General features: G+C 40.7%; 1 protein-coding gene across 4 annotated transcripts in view; it reads left to right on the top strand.

Moving 5' to 3' along the window:
* NPL (N-acetylneuraminate pyruvate lyase) overlaps positions 1-15,493 on the top strand; it is a 39,145-nt gene extending 23,652 nt beyond the window's left edge. For 2 of the 4 annotated variants that reach the window (XM_030302424.1, XM_030302428.1), the window contains exons 6-12: positions 2,634-2,709; positions 4,251-4,343; positions 5,056-5,204; positions 5,324-5,370; positions 7,955-8,039; positions 11,146-11,185; positions 14,248-15,493. In XM_030302424.1, coding sequence (XP_030158284.1) covers positions 2,634-2,709; positions 4,251-4,343; positions 5,056-5,204; positions 5,324-5,370; positions 7,955-8,039; positions 11,146-11,185; positions 14,248-14,432 — 675 coding nt within the window. In that variant the 3' untranslated portion in view covers positions 14,433-15,493. The remainder of the gene's footprint in view (positions 1-2,633; positions 2,710-4,250; positions 4,344-5,055; positions 5,205-5,323; positions 5,371-7,954; positions 8,040-11,145; positions 11,186-14,247) is intronic. The other 2 variants (XM_030302425.1, XM_030302427.1) reach the window with 2 other exon arrangements.
* Positions 15,494-24,302: the final 8,809 nt, after the last annotated feature.

Below are 24,302 nucleotides of genomic sequence, written 5' to 3'. Positions count from 1 at the left end.
AGGCCTAGTACCTGGACCACTGCTAAATTAACCATGTTTTCAGAATTTATATATTCTAATTCCAAAGATTCCAATGACTTGACCTGGCCTCAACATCTTCTTGATGCATTTTGTTTTTCCTATTACTGAATTTAGAAATGGAATGCATTATACATATTTGCAAAATTGCAGTTCAACACTCTTAGGCAAGCCACACAGGAAGACATATTGCTAGATGGTTGCTTAATAAGCCTAAAATCAGAAGTTGGAGATTTGATTTATCCTTCTTATTCTTGATAGGTCTTTCAGTTTAGGTAGTATCATGTAGGAAACCTTTTTTTTCTCATCTCTTTTCAATTGCTTTCTTTCCCTATGTGTGACATAAATTTTAAAGTATTGTCATGTCATGACATGAAAACCGTCCTCTATTGGGCTAACCACTAGAAGAGTATAATCTTAGTATAGAAATAATCCCCTGCTATAGGGATAATCCCCTGCTATAGGGATAATCCCCTACTATGGGGATAATCTTACCAATGAGATGATAATTTTGTATCTGCTTAGCCATAACTCCATTGGATGGGGTTTGAATGGGCACTGCCATCAACTGTCTTTAGCTGTTTCCTTTTTCCTTATTTCCAGCTAAGGTTACCCTTCTACTTCTTGCCCTAAACAGAGTGCTAAAACAAATTATTCAAATACATTACATTCCAACCCCATGTTAATGAAATTACACCCAATGTCACAATTGGTCTTTGGACTATATCCCATTCTTCTTTTTGGCTCTCCTACTTCTGCAGAAAGCTAATCACATCTATTAGGTATAGATATTAAAGTCTCAAAAGGGAAGCGTGTTTCCATTTTAGGTAGTGGGACATGTTCTGAAGCAATCCGCAAGTCCCTGCTGTGTGCTCAGCACCATGATTAACTAACTGTACACAAGAGTAAAATCTGACCCCTGCCCTCAGGGAACTCATTCTATTTGAGAACAGTCACTGTACACAACTCTCTTGCCATGTAGTAGACTTTAGGTACTCTACTTGAAATAGATAAGGATGTTTGAGGGCCCAGCAGAAGGAAATGTTGTTTTTCCTGGAGAAATCTGAGAAAACCTCAGAATAGTGGTACAGTGTATCTTCCTTTATGTGCATAATCTTTTTCTTCTCAACCATCCTTAACTTCATTCCCAATCCATAAATTAAATTTTTTAAATAAATTTAGAATAAGTTTTAAAATATGACTATTAAAGCACTGGACAGGAAAGATAGCATCATCCAATGGATCCAATGGGCTGAACACTAGAAGAGAAATTACACCTGCAAGTTTCTCTTTAATGAACCACTCATGTCTGCTTTAGCAAGGTTTTTTTGTACTGACAGAGTCTGAAGAAGAATCAGATTAAAAGCACAGGCCACCTCCAACAGTGGTCTCTACTTTGCAATTTGGGATTTTCCTGGTAATGACATTTATCATTAAATTTGGCTTATTTTCTGTTCTCTAGTGGTGCATCAGTTCCATCACTTCAAGTGCTACTGTCAGTAGTTTGTTGCTACTCTCATTATCTAACTGAAGGTGCATATAATAAGTCACTTATTCCAAGTGATATTGTAATTTATAATAAATATGTATTTGGTCTTTGCTCAGCTTCTGGCACAGAGTTCCTAACACTCTTGGAATTCTCTGTGATGAGAGCAATAAAGGTGTCTCTGGTTACATGAATGAGGTGGCTTTTAGAATGCAACTAATCGAGGGGCACCTGGGTGGCTCTGTGGGTTAAGCGTCCAACTTTGGCTCAGGTCATGATCTCATGCTCTGTGAGTTCGACCCCACATCGGGCTCTGTGCTGACAGCTCAGAGCCTGGAGCCCGCTTCAGATTCTGTGTCTCCCTCTCTCTCTGCCTCTCTCTCTCTCTCAAAAATAAGTAAACATTTAAAAAATTAAAAAGAATGCAACTAAGGATGAGGGCTGGTTGCCAGGAGAACCAACCACATGATTAGAGGGTTGGAACTTTCAGTCCTACTCGACCTCCACCCCTGGAGAGGGAGGAGGAACTGGAGGTTGAATCAGTCACCAGAGGTCAGTGATTTAATCAATGGTGCCTCTACGGGGAAGCCTCTATTAAAACCCAAAAAGACAGGTTTCAGAGAGCTTCCATGTTGGTGAACATGTGGCAATCTGGGGAGAGTGGTGCCCCAGTGCTGGGAGAAGATGTGGAAACCATAAGCCCTGTCTCTGTCCCTGATGCTATGCATCTCTTCCACCTGGCTGTTTCTGAGTAATATCCTCTTACAATAAACCGGTGATCTAGTAAATAAATAGTTTCTCTGAGTTCTGTGAGCTGCTCTAGCAAATTAATCAACCCAAGGAGGGAATCATTGGAACTCCCAGCCTGTAGCCAGTGAGCCAGAAACACAGGTGACAACCTGGGCTTCTGACTGGCATCTAAAGTTGGAGGAGGTGGAGTAGTCTTATAGGACTGAGCCCTTAACCTGTGGAATCTGATTCTGTCTCCAGGTAGATAGCATCAGAGTTGAGTAGAATTGTGGGACACACAGCTGGTATCAGAGAATTGCTTGCTGATGTGGGGAAACCCCCACACCCACATATCAGAATTGTGACTAGACCCACAATGGTCTTATTTCTTCTTTTAAAGGCCCGACATGCAGCAGAAATAGGAGCCGATGGCATCGCTGTCATTGCGCCTTTCTTTCTCAAGCCATGGAACAAAGGTAAGTAGACGGTCCAAACACATGGTGCCTCACACGGGCCGCTTCTTTTTGCCTTCATTCAAAATGGTTACACTGAACTCGTGAAAGTAAAGTTTTATGGACTGACAGCGTGCAGTTGCAGTAGTATGCAGTGGTCCAGGATATTTGGCCTCCCTGGATCCATGTGAGAAAATACTCCTTTGAGAAGGGCTTCAACTCCTTTGCCAAACAATCTGATTGGGTCATCATCCACCAAGCCCCGGGTCAACCTATAGGTGCCTGTTTGAGTCAGGTGTTCACTCCTAGTCCAGCCGGTTTTGCAGAGTGTCAGAGTAACATGGCAAAACATGGGACCGGTTTTCTCAAAACAGAGGAATGTAAGTGATGGGCATCTTGAGAACACACGTTCTATTCAAGATTGAATAAGTAATGAATTTGAGGGAGATTTCACAGAAACATCCATTGTCTCCCAAAATAACAAGTTAATTGCTTTCTCCTTCTCTGCTTTCTCTATGGAAACTACTTGTGGTTTCCAAGTATACTGAGTCTTTTTAATCCTCCTGATTAACAAACAAAGAAATGCAAATTTTTAAAAGATTGAAAACAGACAATCCATGATTGCATGCATGATTAAATAAATACATAGCTAGGGAAGCCTGGGTGGCTCAGTCGGTTAAGCATCCAACTTAGGCTCAGGTCATGATCTCGAAGTTGGTGAGTTGGAGCCCCCACTTGGGCTCTGTGCTGACAGCTCAGAGCCTGGAGCCTGCTTCAGATTCTGTCTCCCTCTCTCTGCCCCTCCCCTGCTTGTGCTCTATCTCTCTCTCTCTCTCAAAAATAAATAAATGTTAAAAAAAATTTTTTTTAAATCTCTTTCCCACTAGCCAAAGTGCAAGCAAGTCTGCTAGATTTATTTATCATCTGCAGTAATGTTGCAGTTGAAGCTCATAGTGGATGATGTAGGAAATTGCAACTTCTCAGTAGAGTGAGTTGTCTTCTGCCATATCTGGATTTCTCCCCAAACAGGGAAAGAACCAGCCTCTGGTTGAGTTATTCTGAGATATGTCTCTATTCTTATAACTTCCCTCTTTAAGCAAATGTTGTTTACCTCTTTGTTGTAGAATTTTCTCGGTTAAAACTTGATGATTCTGATCCTAATGCAGATTCCTTGTTGTTCCCTGACCACGTTTAACCCTTGTGGGGAAAGAGCATAAAAGTCTTCTTGATGGGCTTCTGGCTTTTATGAGAGTATTTCATGATCTTCTCTTAATACCTGGGAGGGTTTGCACCAGTTTTTTAATAGTATTTCAGTATGGTACGAAAGTGATCATCTTATTTTGGCCTTTCTCCAGAAAGGAAAATAAAACTTTGAATGGAACAAGCTGCAATGACATTGCCGTAACAATCTCAGGGATGGTAAAAGTGATCAAGAATTTTCAGCTGCTGAGAGGGATGGTTGCATTTCATTAGATGGTTCTTTTTTTTGTTTTTTTTTTTTTAGCAGGGAAAGCCAGCGTTTTATATGCTTGTTCACACCACGGCTTTTCCTGCTCTTCTTTCAGATGTCTTGATTAATTTCCTAAAGGAGGTGGCTGCTGCGGCCCCAGCATTGCCATTTTATTACTATCACATTCCTGCCTTGACGGGGGTAAAGAGTAAGTGTGGCTTCTTTCAATGTTTCTGTCCCTCCATCCCATATCTTACCCTGTTTCACTAAGAAAACTCCCACTCCACCCCACATCATCAAAGCATAATATTGTTGACCAGACAGTTCCAGTTGATCCACAATAAGTCAGTGTTATCCATCGTTGACACTTCCTTATAATGGAAGTTTTTAAGTGTGAAAGACGAGCTGGCACGTAGGCACTTCTAGCAGATATGTTGTGTCTATCGCACACACCCCTGCTTCTTATATGAGAAGACACAAGCCTGTAAGACCCTCAAGGAGAAAGACTGTGTCTACCATGTCCTCTACCGTATTCTCAGTGCGGTAGGTACTGAGGTACCCTGAGCCCTCCTCACTTCTCTTCTGGTTTTTCTTTTATCGTTACTATGCTTCTCCAACAAGGAGATTGTTACAATTAGATGACATTTCTTAGGGGCTTATTTTTTAGATTTCATTCCTTTCTACTTCCTTAAAAGAAAAAAGTAGAAGTTGCGCCTTGGAAACATGCACGTGTTGTCTTCAAAGAACAGAAGGTTTGGGGCTGTAATTTGACAAGTGTACAGGAACTAATAGGTGAGGGTGCGTGACGTCCAGCTGAGAACAGGTTCTGGCACTCTGTACAGATGCAGGGGGACCTACAAGACGCGGTTTGGCATCTTCTGGAGTGTGCAGATTAGTGAGGCATTGACTGTTTTGAGCAGTTCGTGCTGAGGAATTGCTGGATGGGATTCAGGAGAAGATCCCCACCTTCCAAGGGCTGAAGTTCAGTGACACAGATCTCTTAGACTTCGGGCAATGTGTTGATCAGAATCGCGAGCGGCAGTTTGCTTTCCTTTTTGGGGTGGATGAGGTAAGTCGCTCACTTGTCAGGTTAGTTGCCCTCTGGAACCATTTATAAAGCTATAGAGCAGCAGCCTCTTGCTTTCTCTTGTTCATAAAAGCGAATACTCTGTGTCTGTTTTTGACTAGCAACTACTGAGTGCCCTGGTGATGGGAGCAACGGGAGCGGTGGGCAGGTAAGCATGACGCATTTTTCCCAACAGTTATAAATGTCAAGTCCCCCAGGGAGAGGTAGTCACCACCTAATTGGTTATACTTCTTGCACAGACACCGTTTTTAATACAAATTGCCTTTCTTTCCCCCAGTCTTTCAGTACAAAGGAATTAAGTAGGGCATAGCAGTTTGTTAGCAACCCAATCATTGTCCCTACAAGCCTCTGCTGCAATCAGAGGTGAGGCACCAGAGCCAAGAGCATGCACAGAACCCGTCAGAAATTATTTAGTTACTAGTAACAGAAACCCATTCAAAGGAGCTAATGTAGACAAAGATAAGGTATAAACTACTGGAAAATTACATAAAACTCAAGAGGAGGAAGTGCAGTCAGGCCTCAGAGAAGATGAGAACCCAGAACTGCAAATCTCTCAGCAGCCACAGGAGAGCACTCTCCTGTCTGTGGCCCTCTGGAGACTCTCGCCCCTGTGTCTCTCTGCGCACCCCTCTATTTCCCCTCTGGCTCTCCACGTGGGCTTGCTGTGCGTCAGCATGTGCACACGGCCAATCGTGGCTGCCCAAGCATGGCACCTCAGGGTGTCACCAGATCGCACCTCCTGTTCAGTTTGCCTGAAGTCCAGTCACCTGCAGCCAAGAAAGTAGAATTATGTGGCCTGATGCCTACTTAGACAGGCTAGGAAAGGCAGGAAATTCGATTAGCATGTCCACTGCACATGGTAACCTAATTTATTAGAAAAGTGCCTACAAGGGATTGATTGAAATAATTTGTATTCACTGAAAGTACATTTCCTCCCTATAGGAAAAGTGTAGGGAGAAGCAAAGTAATATTGATAACATGTCTTGGTGAGCGCGGCTTTGATGAAGAATAATTAAGTTGGGAGCTCCTGGGTGGTTCAGTCGTTTAAGCATCCAACTCTTGATTTCAGCTCAGGTCATGATCTCATGGTTTCATGAGTTTGAGCCCCATGACAGGCTCTGTGCTGACAGTGCAGATCCTGCTTAGGATTCTCTGTCTCCCTCTCTCTCTGCCCCTACCCCACTCACGATGTCTGTCTGTCTGTCTGTCTCTCTCTCTAATAAATAAATAAATAAATACTTACTTAAAAATTTATTTAAAAGAAAAGAATAATTAAGTTGGATAATTCAATGGCTTATTCACCAAGTCAGGATGGCCAGAAATATCCATTGTCACTACAGGGACATTTCTGCCAAGGAGACCTGAATGCCTGGATATGCTGGCTGTGAAATTCTTACTTTTTTCCCCTGTAAATTCTTACTTTTTTGACTTTTGTTTTTTTGGGCCCCCATTTGGCATTTTTAATTCTGTCAACATAATCTGGAGGCAAAGTACATTTGGTTAGACTTTATTTGTTCTTCACTATAATCACATTCTCTCTAACCAAAAATGCCTAAGACCCCTGGGATTTGAATTTTAGTATTCTGAAACTCCCCTGACGTTCACGTACATATCGTGACCTAGAAGTGTTCCACATCTATAAGTGACTTATCTCAGCTATTATGTTTTATTTTTCCTTACTTTATGACCAGAAGGTAATGTGGAACTTCACATTCTTGGAATCCCTTGCTGCTCATTCCAGGGTCTACATATATGAAGTACCAACAACATTCTGTTCTTCATATACCAAGATAAATATATTTTTCTGATACTGACTTAACTCTATGAGAAGTTGCTCGACACTGGGGAAGCATCCTTGTTAAGAATTTCTGTAAATATCTACCTTGCCGATTTCTCTAAAAATTCAGTGATTAGTCTAAGATATTTGTCTTTATTGGTAGCTAGAGACTTTTTTTCCAGCCTACACTCTATCAGATCAAAGGAGTTATTCTGACTTTTATGTTTGCTGAATTGTAATAGATGGTGGTGTGAGGTGGTGAAAGCCTTTGCCACAACTCTGTAGCCTTCTTTAAGCCGGAGTTTTTTCACAGTGAAATAGAAGCCAGGCTTACCCTGCAGGGCTTTGAGAGGATTAGACATGATTTATGTCATGCACCTGGAACACAATAGACAGTAAATGATCTCTTGTTTTATTATTGTCTTTATTAACATTATTATTAGAAACTAGCTTCTAGATAATATATGAATTAAGCATATATATTACAGGTAGTGTATAAACTGGGCAGAGAATTTAGACAATCTGCTGGGATTTGCCCCATTCACCCAGTTCTTCAGCATAAGACTTCAAGGCCTCAGCTCAGATGCTATATTTTATCCACAGCTCTTGGCTAGCATTGTGCCTGCACATGTGCCCTGAGGCAGATGTTGGTCTCATTTACTCCCTACCAAACACACTAACTCCATCTCTCGCTTTTTTCCCTTTTCTTCTAACTTTATCATTTTCCATTTTTCTTCCTTTTCTTTATCCCCTTTGGTGTTCTGTGCCTCCTCTTGGCACTGCTTAGTGTTGCTACAAAACTCAGAACTGAAGACACCTGATCTCTAATAGATTAGGGCCAAAAAATACACTTCTGGAAGGCCTGGTATATTTTTCCCTTTTAAGCATCAAAGGGATTGGAAGAACCTCTCCCGCTGAGTTATTGATCTTGCAGTGTATACTGTTTTCTTTCTAGTACCTATAACTACCTGGGAAAAAAGACAAACCAGATGTTGGAGGCTTTTGAACGAAAGGACTTCTCTTCAGCCCTGAACCATCAGGTTAACTTGATTTTCCCTTCATATAAATCACAGCCACTTTTCTTTCCACTGGATAATTCTTATTCCTTCTCATCAGCACTCCTACCTTACCTGCCCTTGTTAAAATTGCCCAGCTGCCTCTCTCTTCATTTTCCTTCTGCTTCTTACCTGTTCTTGTTTAAAACCAAACCTGTCCCCATTGTGTGTGTTCCCTGCAAGTCTAATCAGGACCGGCCCTGTACGGGAATGATCTCTCTCTGTTCCTCCTACAAACGATCTTTTACTCTATGTTCAAAGTATTTTTGTGAGTATGAAATAACAGTGATAGATTTCTGGGGAAAATGTGACCAAATGCTGTCCCCTTGAGGACCTGACACCCAAGTCTCCAGAGTTTATGAAGAAGCTGTGAAGCTGGTAACCCCAAATGGGAAGACTTGAGCTGAAGTCAGAGCCAGTCAGTCACCTTCACTTGCAGTGTGCTGAGAACTGGTGGAAGCATCCACCAGGCAGAAACAAGAGCCTAGTGAGTGATCTAAAAGGAGACATTGGCTTTGAACTAGGAAGAGAAAAGCAGCAGGAGATGATGCTTTACAGGGAGGACCCGGGGGGGATAGTGGCCACTGTTAATGCTACATGGAGGACAGGCCAGCTGTCCAGAGAATGAAGAGACTCCTGAAGGGCAGAACCAATCTCGCAGCTGGGTAATATGTGTACTCGACACAAGTGGAATGGGATGGAAAGAAAGAGCGTAGGCACAAGAGAAGGACTTGGCCTCCGAAATAGTAAATAATCAAAGTGACTGAGTGGAGTATAATAAAGTGACGGAGTAGAGTATCCCAAGAAAATAAGCTGAATGAAAGGCATAGGCAAGATCAGAGCAGGTGCTCAGTCCCAATAAGATTCAGATAAGGAATCTTTTTTAACAAGACAGGCTGCCTTTAGGGAAATTAGAGATTATAGAACAGAAGTGCAGAATATCCTGGAGGTTAGAGGGAGAGGGGGTGACCTGAGCTCCAAGTCAGAGAGAATGTGAGGTAGCAGTTGCCAGGAATGATTAATTCCCCACCTTTTAGACCTGAACATTGAGCGATCCTAAATCTACTTCCTATTTCAAGTTTAAATAGCTGATTTAATAGTTGCCTTTGTTCAGCCTCAGATCACGTGAAGCTGAGAACAAGAACAGGGTAGGGACTTAGGAAGCTTTGCCAACTAAACCAAACATTGACAAGACTTTGGTTTAAATTAAGATAAGAAGTCTGTCTGAATTGTGCAGACTTTGCCTTTTTTTTTTTTGCACCGGTGGTTATTTTCTTTTTCCTTAGTTTCCCAGTGAAAGTTATTTCTGAAAATTCCAATCTGTTCTAAGCTGAATGACAGGGAAACCATATGATGGAGTAGACAGTAAAACAGCTGTGATAGGAGCCCTTCCATTTAGTGGTTTCTTTCATTGACTGGTCCGGTTTCCATCTCTTTCTTTTCCCCCATTAGTCCCACTCAAAATAGTATTGGTAAGGAATTTAGTTTACCAAATTCTCTGTTTTATTCTTATAGAAGGCTAGTGTGAGTGGGTCTCATTTACTCATATGTTTATATGCCAAGTGCATAACTTCATTAATACTGGTCTCTGCTCTGAGGGAATATACAATCAAGTGAAGAAGCAAAAAGTTAGGTCAGAATTTATTCATTCTAATGGACTTAAATGCTATCTGTTATATTTACATAAGTGAAATGACACACGTACAGAGATGTTCCGTACAACCTTGTTTATAAAACCAAAAGATGGAAACAACCCAAATATCCATCCATAAGGAAATGGTTAAATGCATTGTGTTTGAGTTACGCAATGGAATTCTATGCAGCCCTTAAAAGGGTGAAATAGTTTTCTATGTACAGGCCTGGAAATATTCCATGATATATTAAATGTAAAAAAGCAGCAGGGTATAGAGTCATGAATGTGATGTGCTACAGTTTGTGTGAGAGGGAGAAAAGAACATAAATACATACGTGTTTGTAAGGTTCTGGGTGTTAAAATTTCATTCTGCACAGAATTTTCTGTTACTAGACTGTATACAGTTGATGAAAACAACGTAAGAGTAAAATGTTACTGAAAAGGTATCTCTTCATGAGACGGATGGAGTCTTTTTCTTATGAATTAGTTCACAAATTCTTGGATGAATATTACTTAATGCTAGCATGAGTTTAATTTCAGCATCGATATTATTTCTGGTTTTTGTTTTTAGAGAAATGAGTGCTGCAAAACCCTGTAGGAATGGAAGAAATTTTGTTACAGCAAAGTCACTCAATTCTTTGAACAGTTTTTGAGTCATGTTAAAAATCACAGAATGCTTTAGTGATTTTCAGCTAACAGCCTGGGTAGCAACATTGAAAATAATGTTGAAAGCAAGAAGTTGAAAGCCCTATGGTTTTTTAGAGGACTCGTTACCCATTAATTAGAGGAGTCGCTTTGTCACTTTGTCAGTGCCAATACCAGTATTTTGATCTGCTCCTTTATTTGGTTCCCAGAGGTGTCCCAAGGCAGTGATATGGGAGGTATGTCTTTATTTTTTTCAAAAGTGGGAGAAAAAGGACTATGAAAAGGAAATACAAAAGGACAACCTGTAACTGTATTACATGCGAATTCTTCACCTCATCAGTTTTAGAAAATAGCATTTATGGATGTTGAGGATCTAGAAATTATTTATCCCCATAAATCTTAGCCTTGGCTAAGTGTCCCTTAGGTATCTTGGAAAGAAAGTGTCCCAGAGGTTAGTGTACCCCAGTTTGAGAACAGCCACAATAGCTGATAGTTTAGCTATGCAAGCTAGATGAATAAAGGGTGCCTGCCCCCATCTTAGCTCTAGCCTACAATTCTATCTTTGGCGCTTCTTTTCTGCAAGAGCCCTTTTAATAAAGCTTATGTATGTGAAAAGATCCTACCTTCTCCTGGGTGGATCTCAATCCCAACCTCACTTGGCTGTTTTTTTCCACTCTGACAGGCCTTCAGACAACTAGGGTGTGTGGGCTTTTTAGTTTGGGGTTTCTGTCCTTTGACTTCCAAAATTTCTAAATTGTTATCACAGCTTAGTAATACTGACTATAGATTTGTGTTTTTCTTTTTCCTTTCCAGTTTTGCATTCAGAGATTTATCAACTTTGTGCTCAAACTTGGTAAGTTTTCTGCTTTGCCTGCTATGAGTGTAAAGGAAATGGAACACCATCACTGTGAGGGTTCAACAAGGACACCTTTAAAAAAATTTTTTTTGATGTTTATTTTTGAGAGAGAGAGAGCAGGGGAGGGGCAGAGAGAAAGGGAGAGAGAATCTGAAGCAGGCTCTGTGCTGTTGGTGCAAAACCCAATGTAGGGCTCAAACCCACCAAATGTTGCATCGTGACCTATGCTGAAGTCGGACACTCAGTCAGCTGAGCCACCCAGGCTCCCCTAACAAGGACACGTCTTCCTGTTCCGTTGCAAGCAGAGTTTTATTTCCAATACTAGCTTTAAGGCCAACCCTATAAAATGGTGAAGTAAACCTATTTGGAAAGTCTTGGGCACCCTTCCACAAATCTCAGTCCTCCATTTTACCATGTTTGCCTCCCCCGCCTCTGCACACCATTTTTTTTTTATCCTTTTCTCCCACCATCCTGCCCTTGCTCATTAAAATTCTACCACACAGATTTCAGCCCGAGGGCTTGGTGGGGGAAGGCAGTCTGAACACAGACCTTACTAAATTGTGAATGACTGACAGCTCTCCCAAGAGTATTTGCAATGTAAAGAGAGTTTATTAACATAAGTAAGCTCAGATGATGGAGGTTTGGATAATAGGACAGAGTAGAATTTGAGGGAAATACAGTGAATTTGCATAGAGAAACCTCCTCACAATCTCCCAAATCTTATCCCGTGACAAATGCCACCATTTAGTCCACCTCTTGAGGAGGTTGGCCCTTTCTGAGAACTTGGGTCGAGTCCAGGAAAAGTTTTAGGTTTGTTCTTGGCAGACCTCCCACCTCCCTTTCAGAGCCTTTTGTCTTCTGGCAACTCCTCCTGAGCTCCAAGCACCTATCATATGGAGCACCTCATTCCTGCAAGGTCCTCCACTAGCTCTCTTAATCCTTCGAAGACGCTGTTTCCCATTCGCTCTTCCACTTCCATGATTGTTGTCCTATTTATGTGCCACAAGTAGTGTATTATTCCCTTGTCCTACCTAAGCCATACTTTTCACAAAATTGTGGGTTTGGTGTGGTAGGTGCGTATGTTCCTAAGGTACATTTAAATAAATATTAAACTATTAAAACTAGAGCTAAAAGTGTGCTTGTGTACATATAAGATTGTCTAGCAGTGACACTGCAACATTTCTGCCACATAGAGCTCTAACATACTAGCTGATACTATTGCCAGAATATTTGCATTTTTTTTAAGTTTATTTATTTCATGAGAGAGAGAGAGAGAGAGAAGGGGAAAGAGAGAATCCCAAGCAGGCTCCACGCCGTTAGCAGAGAGCCCATTGTGGGACTTGAACTCACAAACTGTGAGATCCTGACCTGAACTGAAATCGAGTCAAACACTTGATGGACTGAGCCACCCAGGTGCCCCCAGAATATTTGCGTTTTGAATGTGGACTCTTGAAGATAATTTTTATGATTTAAGAGAACACATCTTTAAAGAAATCGTTTCAGACTTCCTTGGCAGGTTGGAGCTTTTGTGATTTAGTCAAGGAGAGACTATCTTAATAAATTTGTAGTCTACAGGGCACCTGGGTGATTCAGTTGGTTGAGCATCCGCTTCAGCTCAGGTCATGATCTCGTGGTTTCTGAGTTCAAGCCCCACATCGGGCTTGCTGCTGCTATATGTGCAGAGCCTGCTTCAGATTCTGTCCCCCTCTCTCTGCTCCTCTCCCACTTGCACTCTCAAAAAATAAATGCTTAAAATAAATAAATAAATAAACTTGTAGTCTTACTATGAGGGTAGCTCCCTATTCCACCATTTGTAATAAGCCTGGGAGGGCCATTTTGCATTCATCAAACTATACTGTATCTTTGGTCATGTTAGTATTTTCCTTCCCAATGTTCAATTAGTTAACTTAGCAAAAGAAAGTTATGTTTCATACCCTAGATCCAAAAACGATAGCTGATTAAAACAAATATCTGGCTGTGCTGTATTGTTTCCTTAGATCTGCCTTCAAAATCCCTAATTCTATGTTTAGCTCTGTTTTCTACTATTTCATTTCACTGAATGTAAATTTTTCATTTCTAGTATTTCTTTTTGTTTTTTTCCCCCAGATATTTCTGTATCATCAATTCTCAGGATGTAAGATTTGTCAGTTAAGCATTTGCTAGCTCTTGTGTGACTTCTTTTTCTCATGTGTTTTGTAAATTTTAATTCTGAATTTGTCTTCAGAGACTTGTTTTCTGGAGAATCCACTGTGCTCTAGTTTATAAGGTGTCCTAACAAGTGGTTTTACATTTGCCTCTGTTGGAGCTTTCACCAATTCTAACCAGTTTTTAGGTTAATTTCTTAATCCAGTTCTTACACCAAGTACCTAATGCAAATGTGGACCCAGTGTTCATATATGGCAGAAGCTTGGGGTTTCTTTCATATGATCTTCTTCCATCCACAACCCTGGTGGAAATGAAGCTTCCTTGCCTCTCTATGCCCAGGCTGGCAGGCTGGCTCCCAGTTTCACACAGGGAGTTTAATTCAACCCCCTCTATGCACAGACCCAAGGCTTCTTCTTGGATTCCTGACCAGCTTTATAACACCAGCTCTAAAACAGCAGCATCTTAAATAGTGCGTTTCTCAGGGACTTCTTAGATTTACTTGAACTAAATTCTGTCTTAGCGATGAAGTCCTATCATTTGATCCATGCAGGATATCCCTGAATCAGATTATCCTCCTGGACCAGTTGGCTTCAGCAACTCCTCACCACACTGACTTCCCTCTTCCCGATACCTTTGGTCCCTCCTTGTTTCTGAGGTTGACTTTGAGTCTTCCTTTGTTTTGTTTTACTGTTTGCCAAGTTGTTTAAAATATTCCATCTTTTCTATGTGTTTGAGACAGGAAAAGGAATTTCCTGTGTCTGCTAAGTCTGCCATAGTGACCGGAAATGTTCCCCTCTTTTATTCCCACCTTATCCTGTCATAGAAGTCACTGTAAGAATGTGATCTCGCTTTGAGATGTTTGTGGCAAAGTGGACAGTCCCAGTCACATTTCCTCATTTGTTTTTCTTATCTAGGTTTTGGAGTGTCGCAGACGAAAGCCATCATGACTCTGGTTTCTGGGATTCCAATGGGCCCACCCCGGCCTCCCCTGCAGAGAGCTTCCAGAGAGTTTATTGATGAAGCCAAAGCTAGGCTGGAGAGCCTGGATTTCCTTTCTTCGACTGATTTAAAGGATGGAAACTTGGAATCCTGTAGCTAAGGCCTTTCTATCAAATCAGAGTGTGTACCTTGAATACTGCATTCATTTCTCAAGGGCTTTTTAAATGAACTTGAACTAAACAGTTTTCTAACAAATGAAATCTCACCTCAATCGACAAGTATTTAAGTACATTCTATGATCCTAAAATGTTTAATTTTTGTGAAGGGGCAAAAACCCTAAATGGGGTCATGAACCCTAAATCATTCAATATTTCACAACATTTTTGTGGAGAAATTTCTGCTTATATGGATGAAACGGAATCAAGAGGAAAATTATAAGTGATTCATTCCACTTGCCTTTAGGAGCTCCCATTATCTTGATTTCTGATTCTTAATCCTATTTTAAAATTTTCTAATTTTAAACCCCTATAATGTACTTTCATTTTAATAAATATTCATTTGGAATCTAGGACAGCTCTGAGCTACTGCATTTAGGCGGGTACACTTACTTCAATACCAAATTACAACATGACTCAACTTTACACAACTATTAACACACCAGCTCACTTTGCTGCTCAGTCTAACTCTAGACTATCTGCTTTCAGATTAACTGTGATGTCACAGTTTTCCCCCCAAATATTGGGTTATGTGGAAACTTGCTTGACCACTAAAGGGCCCATGAGAGTGCTTTTCACAGAACCAAGAAAAGGCCCTCCCCAAAGATGAACTCAGGTCTCCACTTCTTGCTATACAGAGACCTTGTCACAGCTCAAAATCTCAAAGAACCAAAGGGCTCTCCCCTGGGCACCACATACTTCCCCTTTCCCCATTGAGAAGAAAGTGTCTCCCCAACAGGTCCCTGAATTACTGGAAGTGAAGGCCAATGTCCCTTCTACAGTTAGCCCAGGGGCCCCTGTTATTTCTAGGTCATACTTTCAAGCACATTTCTTCAGTGAAGGAAGATTTGAGGAGGACCCAAAGATTTTATTTCAATCTAGCTTTCCCTACACACCTTCTTTACTCTTTCCTTTCTACGTACTATATCCCTGGCTGTTTAATCTCTTTTCCAGCAAACCCTTGTGAGCGCTTCCTAGTAACAAAATATACTGCCAGTCAACCCTTGATGATTTTATTTATTTAAAAAAAAATTTTTTTTTAATGTTTATTTACTTTTGAGACAGAGAGAGAGAGAGAGCATGAACAGGGGAGGGTCAGAGAAAGAGGGAGACAACAGAATCTGAAACAGGCTCCAGGCTCTGAGCTGTCAGCTCAAACCCACGGGACGTGGGGCTCAAACCCACGGACCTCAAGATCATGACCTGAGCCAAAGTCGGACGGTTTCTTCTGTAATGAGTCTGCTCATTGGCAAAGCGCAAGTACTTGAAATTCATGTCAGGTATGCTTTTTATTTATTTTTTAATGTTTATCTTAGCATGAGTTGGGGAGGGGCAGAGAGAGGGAGACAGAGGATCTGAAGTGGGCTCTGCGCTGACAGCAGGGAGCCTGATGCAGGCTCTAAATCATGAATGGTGAGATCATGACCTGAGCCAAAGTAGGACACTCAACCGACTGAAGCACTCAGGCATTATTGTTTTTGCTGTGTCTGGCATCTATCAGGCTCTGTCGTCATTGTCTCCAACTCTATTGCTTGGTTAGGTAGTGACCATGCACAGTCTCACTCAGCAGCACACCTCTCAGGGTCTACTGCATTAAGTTTGAATTTAATGTTAGATCAAATCCTCCCTGGCTTTTCAGCCATGGGTTACTGTGGCAACACATTTAAAACTAAATCTTAGAAGAATAAGATACTGTGACTTACTATTTTGTAAACAAAACCAAGCCTATGGGCAAAATGTACATCCTTACTGGGATATTCTGGGCTGGTACATTTTGTCCCTCAGAGGTGACACATCACTTTTTGTGCTCTGGGACATACTGATCACTGCAGCTTACCCTGGATTCCTTATTTATATACCTCTTGCCATTCTTGCTCTAGGTGGGGTCTCGTCTGTCCAACCACACATAGGTGTCGTGAACACAAGGTAGTTTTCAGATGCTTGTTTTTTTTTTTTTTTTCAAAGAGAAAAACAAGTTTTAAATATGGTATATGCCAAGTCCTGAATCTCGTATGCTTATTTATCCTTTATAGTTATTTTATGATGTAGGTTAATGATGTTTCATCGAATTTCTAAGATACTCTTCATTGTAAGATATCATTTGATATACCCCTGAGGAAGAAAAAAACGCTGATAAAGTAGGACATGCCATCTCATTCTAGAGGTATCAAAATGCTTTTCAAAGTGTATTTTAGAACTGATACAACAGAGCATTGTCCCTATTTTAAAATGAGGTAACTATGGCAAAGAGAAGTTTAATATCTTAAGGTCACACATGGTCTGTGGCAGAGCCAGAACAGGAATCTTGACTGGATGGAAACCAGACTATATTCCACACCAAGAGTCTTAAAAACGTATGTCCACTTTTAACAATACCTCTTAGCTAGTGTTATCCCTAAGATTCAAGCCCAAGGGCCTACTGATATAGTGGAGAGTTGGGTTCAACATAGTATGAAATGACAGACGGTATGGCATGGTTGTATGAAAGGCAGGGTCACCTCATGGTGAGGAGTGTGTGCTCAGGTCCAGGCTGTGTGGGTTCAAGTCCCGGCTCCACCACTCTGTGTATGACCTACAACATTTCATTTAGCTTCTCAGTCTTTCAGTTATTGATAACATGAGCATTATAATATGTATTACCTGTCTCCTGGTTATTATGAGGATTACACCAAATAATACATATAAAGTTCTTAATGAATATTAAATAGTGTCTGGCACGGCATTCACACAGTGAAGTACTAGTTTTTGTAGCTATCCAAGGCATTCATATATACTCTTTATACAACAGAAAAATATTACATCACTACTAAACCTTTTAATGAATAGCTGGCAAAATAAAGTTGAAAATGAGACTAAACCCAAGGCAAGAACTGCAACAGAAATTTGCATTTATTATTAATGAAGCCCAGATTATAGTGCCACTCTCAGGTTTTTTCCTGGGTTGGGAAGTTTTACTGTGTTTCCATCCAACCATAGACGGTAGGAAATGAAAGGTATCTGTGGGTTTTTCCACAATGAGATACCACCTCACACCTGTCAGAAGGGCTAACATTAACAGCTCAGGCAACAACAGATGTTGGCAAGGATGCAGAGAAGGGGATCTCTTTTGCACTGCTGGTGAGAATGAAAACTGATGCAGCCACTCTGGAAAACAGTATGGAGGTTCCTCAAAAAACTAAAAATAGAACTACCCTACAACCCAGCAATTGCACTACTAGGTATTTATCCAAGGGATACAAGTGTGCTGTTTTGAAGGGTCACATGCACCCCGATGTTTATAGCAGCACTATCAACAATAGCCAACGTATGGAAAGAGCCCAAATGTCCATCGATGGATGAATGGATAAAGAAGATGTGGTATATATATACAATGGAGTATTACTCAGCAATCAAAAAGAATGAAATCTTGCCATTTCCAACTACATGGATGGAACTAGAGGGTATTATGCTAAGTGAAATTGGAGAAAGACAAATATCATATGACTTCACTCACATGAGGACTTTAAGACATAGAACAGATGAACATAGGGAAGGGAAGCAAAAATAATATAAAAACAGGGAGGGGGACAAAATAGAAGAGACTCATAAATATGGAGAACAAATTGAGGGTTGCTGGAGTGGTTGTGGGAGGGAGGATGGGCTAAATGGGTAAGGGGCATTAAGGAATCTCCTCCTGAAATCACTATATGCTAAGTTGGATGTAAATTTAAAAAATTAATTTAAAAAATATATCTGGGGGTGCCTGGGTGGCTCAGTCAGTTAAGCGTCTGACTTCAGCTCAGGTCATGATCTTGCGGTTCATGAGTTCGAGCTCCGCATCAGGTTCTGTGCTGACAGCTCAGAGCCTCGAGCTGCTTTGGACTCTGTCTCTCTCTCTCTCTCTCTCTCTCTCTCTCTCTCTCTCTCTCTCTCTGCCCCTCCCTGTTCATGCTCTGCCTCTTTTCCTCAAAAGTAAATATTAAAACATTTAAAATTTTTTTAAAAAATCGTTCAAAAAATATGTCTGTGGGTTTTTGAATGAGCTGTGTGTGACTATTTGGAACAGGGACTAACAATTAGAGAATGCCTTGTGCTAAGTGATTTGAGAACAAGCAGGTTAAAGAAGCATGGGTAAGAAAAGGGAAAACAATGAGTCATCATTATTGAAAAATGTGTGTATAGGATAGGGAGGTATGTGACATGACTTTGTATTAAAAATGTCACTCTTGAGACAATATGATGAGTAGATTGGAAGACAGAGACCAGGAACAGGTAAACCATTTGGTGGCCTATTGCAATTGGCACCCAATGGTGAAGCCCTAAACTAAGGAAGTGGCAGAAAGGAATGAAAGAATAGAATCTGAATATAGAAGATATTTGTATTTGTTATATATTCTTTGTAACAAATCACCCCAAAACTTAGCAGCTCAAAACTGCAAACATTAATTAACTGACATAGTTTTTGAGGATTGAGAATCCAGGAGCAGTTTAACTGGGTGGTTCTGCCTCAAGTTTCTTTTACAACCTTGTAAATAGCAGTCAAGCTATTGACCAGAGCTTCACTCATGTCAAGGTTCAACTGGAGCTGGAGAATCTGATTCTAGGTTCACTTAAAAAGTAGTGGGCAGGCCTCAGTTCCTTCCTGGCTGTTGACCAGAGGCTTCAGCTTACTTCCTTTGGAAAGAGAGAGAAAGAATGGGCCAAGAGCCCAAAACAGAAATAATGGTCTTTTAAAGAAATCTCAGAAGTGACCTACCATCCCTTTCTGTATGCTATTAGTCATACAGAAGACCAATTCTGGTACAATGTAGGATGGGACTCACAGGGTATGAATTCCAGGAGGCAAGGACCATTGTTGGCCATCTTGGAAGGTTGTCTACTACAATGCTAAAGGAATCAGAATTGACACCCAAGAATCAGAGCCTGTGGGACATGATATAGAGAGGTCCACCAAGCATGTATATATGTTAATCTGAAGCTCAAAAGAAGGTTTGGTTAGGAGATAGAGGTTGAGGAAATATCAACATAGAGATGGTAGTTGAAGCGATAAGAAGAATAAGATTATCCAAACAGAGTATACATAGAGGGCTAAGAAGAGAACCTAGGCATGACTGGCATTTGGAGTGCCTATAGAGGAGGTGGCATAGGAGTCTGAGACGGAATGACCAGAGATATGGGAGCACAGCTGTGCTCAAAGGAACTCCAAATCCTCAAATATGATGGGTGGTAATGTTCAGAACATTTGCTTGGAGAAGAACATAGAGTTCAAAGGAAAATAGTTAGCAAGGTAACAGCCTCAAAGGACCAGAGCCTCCCAACCACCACCGAAGGCCTCTTTGAAGTGTAGGTAGTCCTGGAAGCTCAGCAGTTGGGTACTGCGCGAGGTACCACTCTCAACCACCCCATCACAGGCTGAGCCCCAGGCTTAAGGTAGCTCAGAAGCAGCACAACTCACCATCAGGCTTCACAAGCTGCAGGGAAGAAGACGAGCTGGAAGACCAGCAGCCACCCAACTCCTGACTCAAGGGAAGGAAAGACTCAACCCAAAACAGCTGAAGGACCTGCCCAGACCAGGGCCACTGGTAAGTGGACAAGTGGTCAGCAACTGGCTCTGGCAGAGTATGGGATTGGGGGGGAAAGGCCCAGATTTGTCACATTTGACAATTTCTGTGGTCTAAATATTCCCACCATGGTGATATCAAATTACAACATGACATCAACTGGCTTGCAAACTTCTTGGAGATGGAACAATTGGCTCTTGGGAGCATGACTCTAATACTTTATATATTACTGTTTTAAGTTTTTTACTACTAAATTTACATATACATTATTAATTTTATAAATTATATGTGACCAGTTAAATATAATTTAAAAAATTACATGTTATTTTTTATATAAAACATTAACCAACCAATCATACCCTAGAACCCAAATGACTCTCCCTAGAGAACATGGCTCTCCCATAGGATTCATCTGGACCAATATGTATGACCACACTGTTCTGTTCAATAGCAGATACCCATGGTCTCATACTGCAAGCCTGGGGTTCGATTCCCGATGAATCACAACTCCTGGGCACTCAAACAGTGCTACTTGCCACATTCCAGGAAGTAGGCCCATCGACAAACCACTCTCAGGAATCAGAGCCTGTCTCCTAATTCCTTCCTGCAAGTTTCTTCCATGCATTCCCGCCTGTCGTAGACTCTGGGTCTGGAGTTCCTTCTTGTCCAGCAAGAAAGCAGGACGTAGGATTAAAAATGTGAGAGAGGCTGATGTCCGGGAAAGAAAAGAGCCCCAATTAAGGGTCCTTGCTCCGTTTTTATTAGGATCAGAAGGCTTACAAACGTGGTGTTGGACGTGCACAAAGAGACAATGAAACTGTGAACATTAACTCATGGGCATGAGGGAATGGGGGTTTTGAAAATAAGTGGTGTTAGGGGTTTGGTTTAATACAAAACAAAATCCTAGCGCCCTGCGGGGAAGATTGTTTACAGTTGTTTACAGCAGACATGAGGCTGTTTACCCAGACTGTTCTAGGGGACAAGAAAGAGCATGCTACCTCAAGGTCAACAAGGCATCTTTCTTTTGCTAATTAGCTCAGCTTTGGGCAACTTCGCCCTGCAGAGGTCTATAGCTCTATTTACCTGTTTACCTAATTTGGTCCTTCCTTCCTGAGAAAGCAGCTTTCCGCTATAGAACCAAGTTGGGGGGGGAGGGGCGCTTCCACCCTGAATACCTAATCTTGTTTACCCCATATTTGAATGTTTTCATCCTGAGATTCCCTATTTCTATGCATTTGTCCTATACAGGGACCTTTGCCCCACTTTATCTATTCTTGATTTACCTAATCTTGTTTACCCAAACTTTGGTGTGTACATCCCATGGCTTTCTAATTCTTTATGCCTTGTTAACCCATCAGTGCAGGCTCAGGGAATTCCTAAACTTATTCCCCACACCTGCCCACGCCCTTGTTAGCCTTCCAGTAGGAAAACCATCATTTGCTCTCTGATTATGGACCATTGACCAGCCACTTAAAACTCTTCAAGCTTAGCATCATAAAATTTGTTTACTCTTCCTAAGAGCAAATAGGACCACAGTCTTTTTAATGTTCTACCAAGAATGTGACCACAGAAATGTGAGATAATAACCAAATGTTGAGTTAAGCCACTAAGTTTATACTAATGTGTTACGTAGCAATAGAAAACTAAACTTTAAGACAGTTTTGTGGAAATGGTACATTCGATATATATTCTTTTTTCCTTTAGCCTCTGAATTTCTTCTTAAAAAAAGTTGTCCAAGGTCTTTTATGTTCTTTCAAATCATGATCAGAAGACTCAACTATTTCTAAGCCCTCATTATTGATGATAGTTGGATTAAAGGCTACAGGGCTGGGGCCACATTTAAATATTAAATATTGCTTTGATGGAATTCTAATACTGCAAGCAGTTCAAAGGGCTGTGGTTTCCCCCATTGCAAACTAAAATTAAAACTAAACGCAGAGAAGCCAAAGACTTAGTCAGGAATGTCCATAGCAACTCTATTCACATTAGCCAAAACTAGAAATTACTCAAATGCCCATCGTCAGGAGAGTGGATAAACAAATTGTGGAATGTTAATAGAACAGAGTACAAACAGTATAAAAAGTACTGCTAGATCTAACAACATGGATGAATCTCAAAAGTATTATGTTGAGTGAAACAAGCCAGATCCAGAACAGAACATGATGCCACTTTTATGAAGTTGAAGAACAAGTAACATTATTGTCATAAAAGTGAGAATGATAGTTACCACTGAGAAAGGACACAAGATAACTGTCTGGATGATAGAAATGGTCAGTATCTGGATCTGGGTGGTAGTTCTATTGGTGTACACATAGGTTAAAAAAAAAAAAAGGCTGTCCATTTAAGGGTTTATAATCTTTACATATGTAAATACCTCAATTAAAAGATAGGGACCACAATTAACTGAATTAATTATGCATGAAAATTTGGGGGGAGTTCTTTCAGTGTAGTCTGTATATAATTGAAAGCATGGTGATCTGTACACCCCCTTGAGAGAGTTCAGAAAAGACCATGCTTGTGGCCCACAGGAGAATCACAGACTTTTCTTACAGGGGATTGACTAAAAATGGATCAGAAGGAATGAAATAAAATGCAAAAACTATGGCCACTAGGTCTGCTTCAAGGGAGGAATTAGGATCATGTGGGGAAATAAAGCCATTTATTCCCCCCAACATCCTCTCCTTCAAAATATCCAGTTATCTGTACCACAGACCTTACCTACTAAGAGCTTAGGCCTTTACCATAATTTGCCTTGGCCTGTGGTAGAGTTTCTCCTCTGAGATGTCTTGTCTTAAACCGACAGTCTTTGGACCTTCTCGGCTAGGAAGATATGGGTTCAAGGCACTTTGAGAACAGAGACACTGTACTGTTTTAAACGTCATCCAGCCCTACATGACTTGTTACCTCTTTTCCTCCTTACAGGGGGATATAAAAGTCTGTAATGCTCTTCTCCTCATTCTTACATGACTGTCTTCTTGTCTGCCATTCAGATGTTAGCTTAAATACTACCTTCTTGGAAATGATATTTTTAACCATCCAAGTTTAAAATAGCCACCCAGTCAAATTCTATCTCAGCATTATATTTAATTCTCTGCATAGCATTTGTTACCAGTGAATATTTTATTCGCATCCATGTTAATTGTCTCTCTGCTAAAATGCAAGCTTCCTTGAAGCTGTGGCTTTATGTCTTCATTGGTGTTAGGGAGTTTCACTTCAGACATTGCATTTTCTCCATGCTATCTCTCTTCTACTTTTGAAACTTTAATTATGTGTACAATAGAACTTTTCACCATGTTCCACTCATCTTTTAGGTTCTTTCATGTATTTATCGTTTGTTTTTCTCTGCAAGGTCAATGTGGATATCTTCTATTGATCTATTTCCAATTGATGAATTCTCTTTCCTGCTATGTACAATCTATTACCTCATTGAGTTCTGAATTTCAGTGATTTTTATTTTCACTTCTAAAATTTCTATTTGATACTTCTCACTTACTCCAGCTCTCTGTAAATCATCTTCAATGTTTTCATCTATTTTTCCTTTTTTAAAAAGTTTATTTATTTATTTATTTATTTATTTATTTATTTATTTATAGACAGAGACAGCATGAGCAGGGGAGGGGCAGAGAGAGAGGGAGAAGAGAGAGAATCCCTGGCAGGCTCTGCATTGTCTTCACAGAGCCCAACGCGGGGCTCAAACTCACAAAACTGTGAGATCATGACTTGAGCCAACACCTAGAGTCGACGCTTAACCAACTGAGCCACTCAGGCTCATCTATTTTCTTGAGCATATTAATCACAATTTTTATAAAGTCTCTGATGATTTCAGTGTCTGGATCATTTATGGGAGTGTTTCTCTTATTTTTTCTCTTTTTTAAAAGTTTAAAAAAAATTGTTTAAGTCTATTCACTCATCCATTCTGAGAGAAACAGAGAGTGAGTAGGAGAGGAGCAGAGAGAGACGGCAGAGAGAATCCCAAGCCCCATGTGGGGCTCAAACTCATGAACCGTGAGATCATGACCTGAGCTGAAACCAAGAGTTGGATGCTTAACTGACTGAACCACCCAGGCACCCCATCTTATTTATTTCCTCTTGATTTTCAGTCATTTGGCCTGTCTCCTAGCTTGCCTGGAGACTTTTTTTTCTTTATTGAATTTGGGAGATTCTATAAAAAATTTTACAAGTTACAGGTCATTCTGCCAGAAGAGGAGGACAGAGCACTTTGGTCCAATGAGAAAGTACGATGATTCAAGGCTGGTTCTCATTCCCCTGAGTTTG

This window comes from Lynx canadensis, chromosome F1 (genome assembly GCF_007474595.2).
Source record: "Lynx canadensis isolate LIC74 chromosome F1, mLynCan4.pri.v2, whole genome shotgun sequence".
Lineage (NCBI taxonomy): Eukaryota > Metazoa > Chordata > Mammalia > Carnivora > Felidae > Lynx > Lynx canadensis.
Note: the sequence above shows the minus strand (reverse complement) of the source record. Positions and strands in the feature narration are given on the sequence as shown.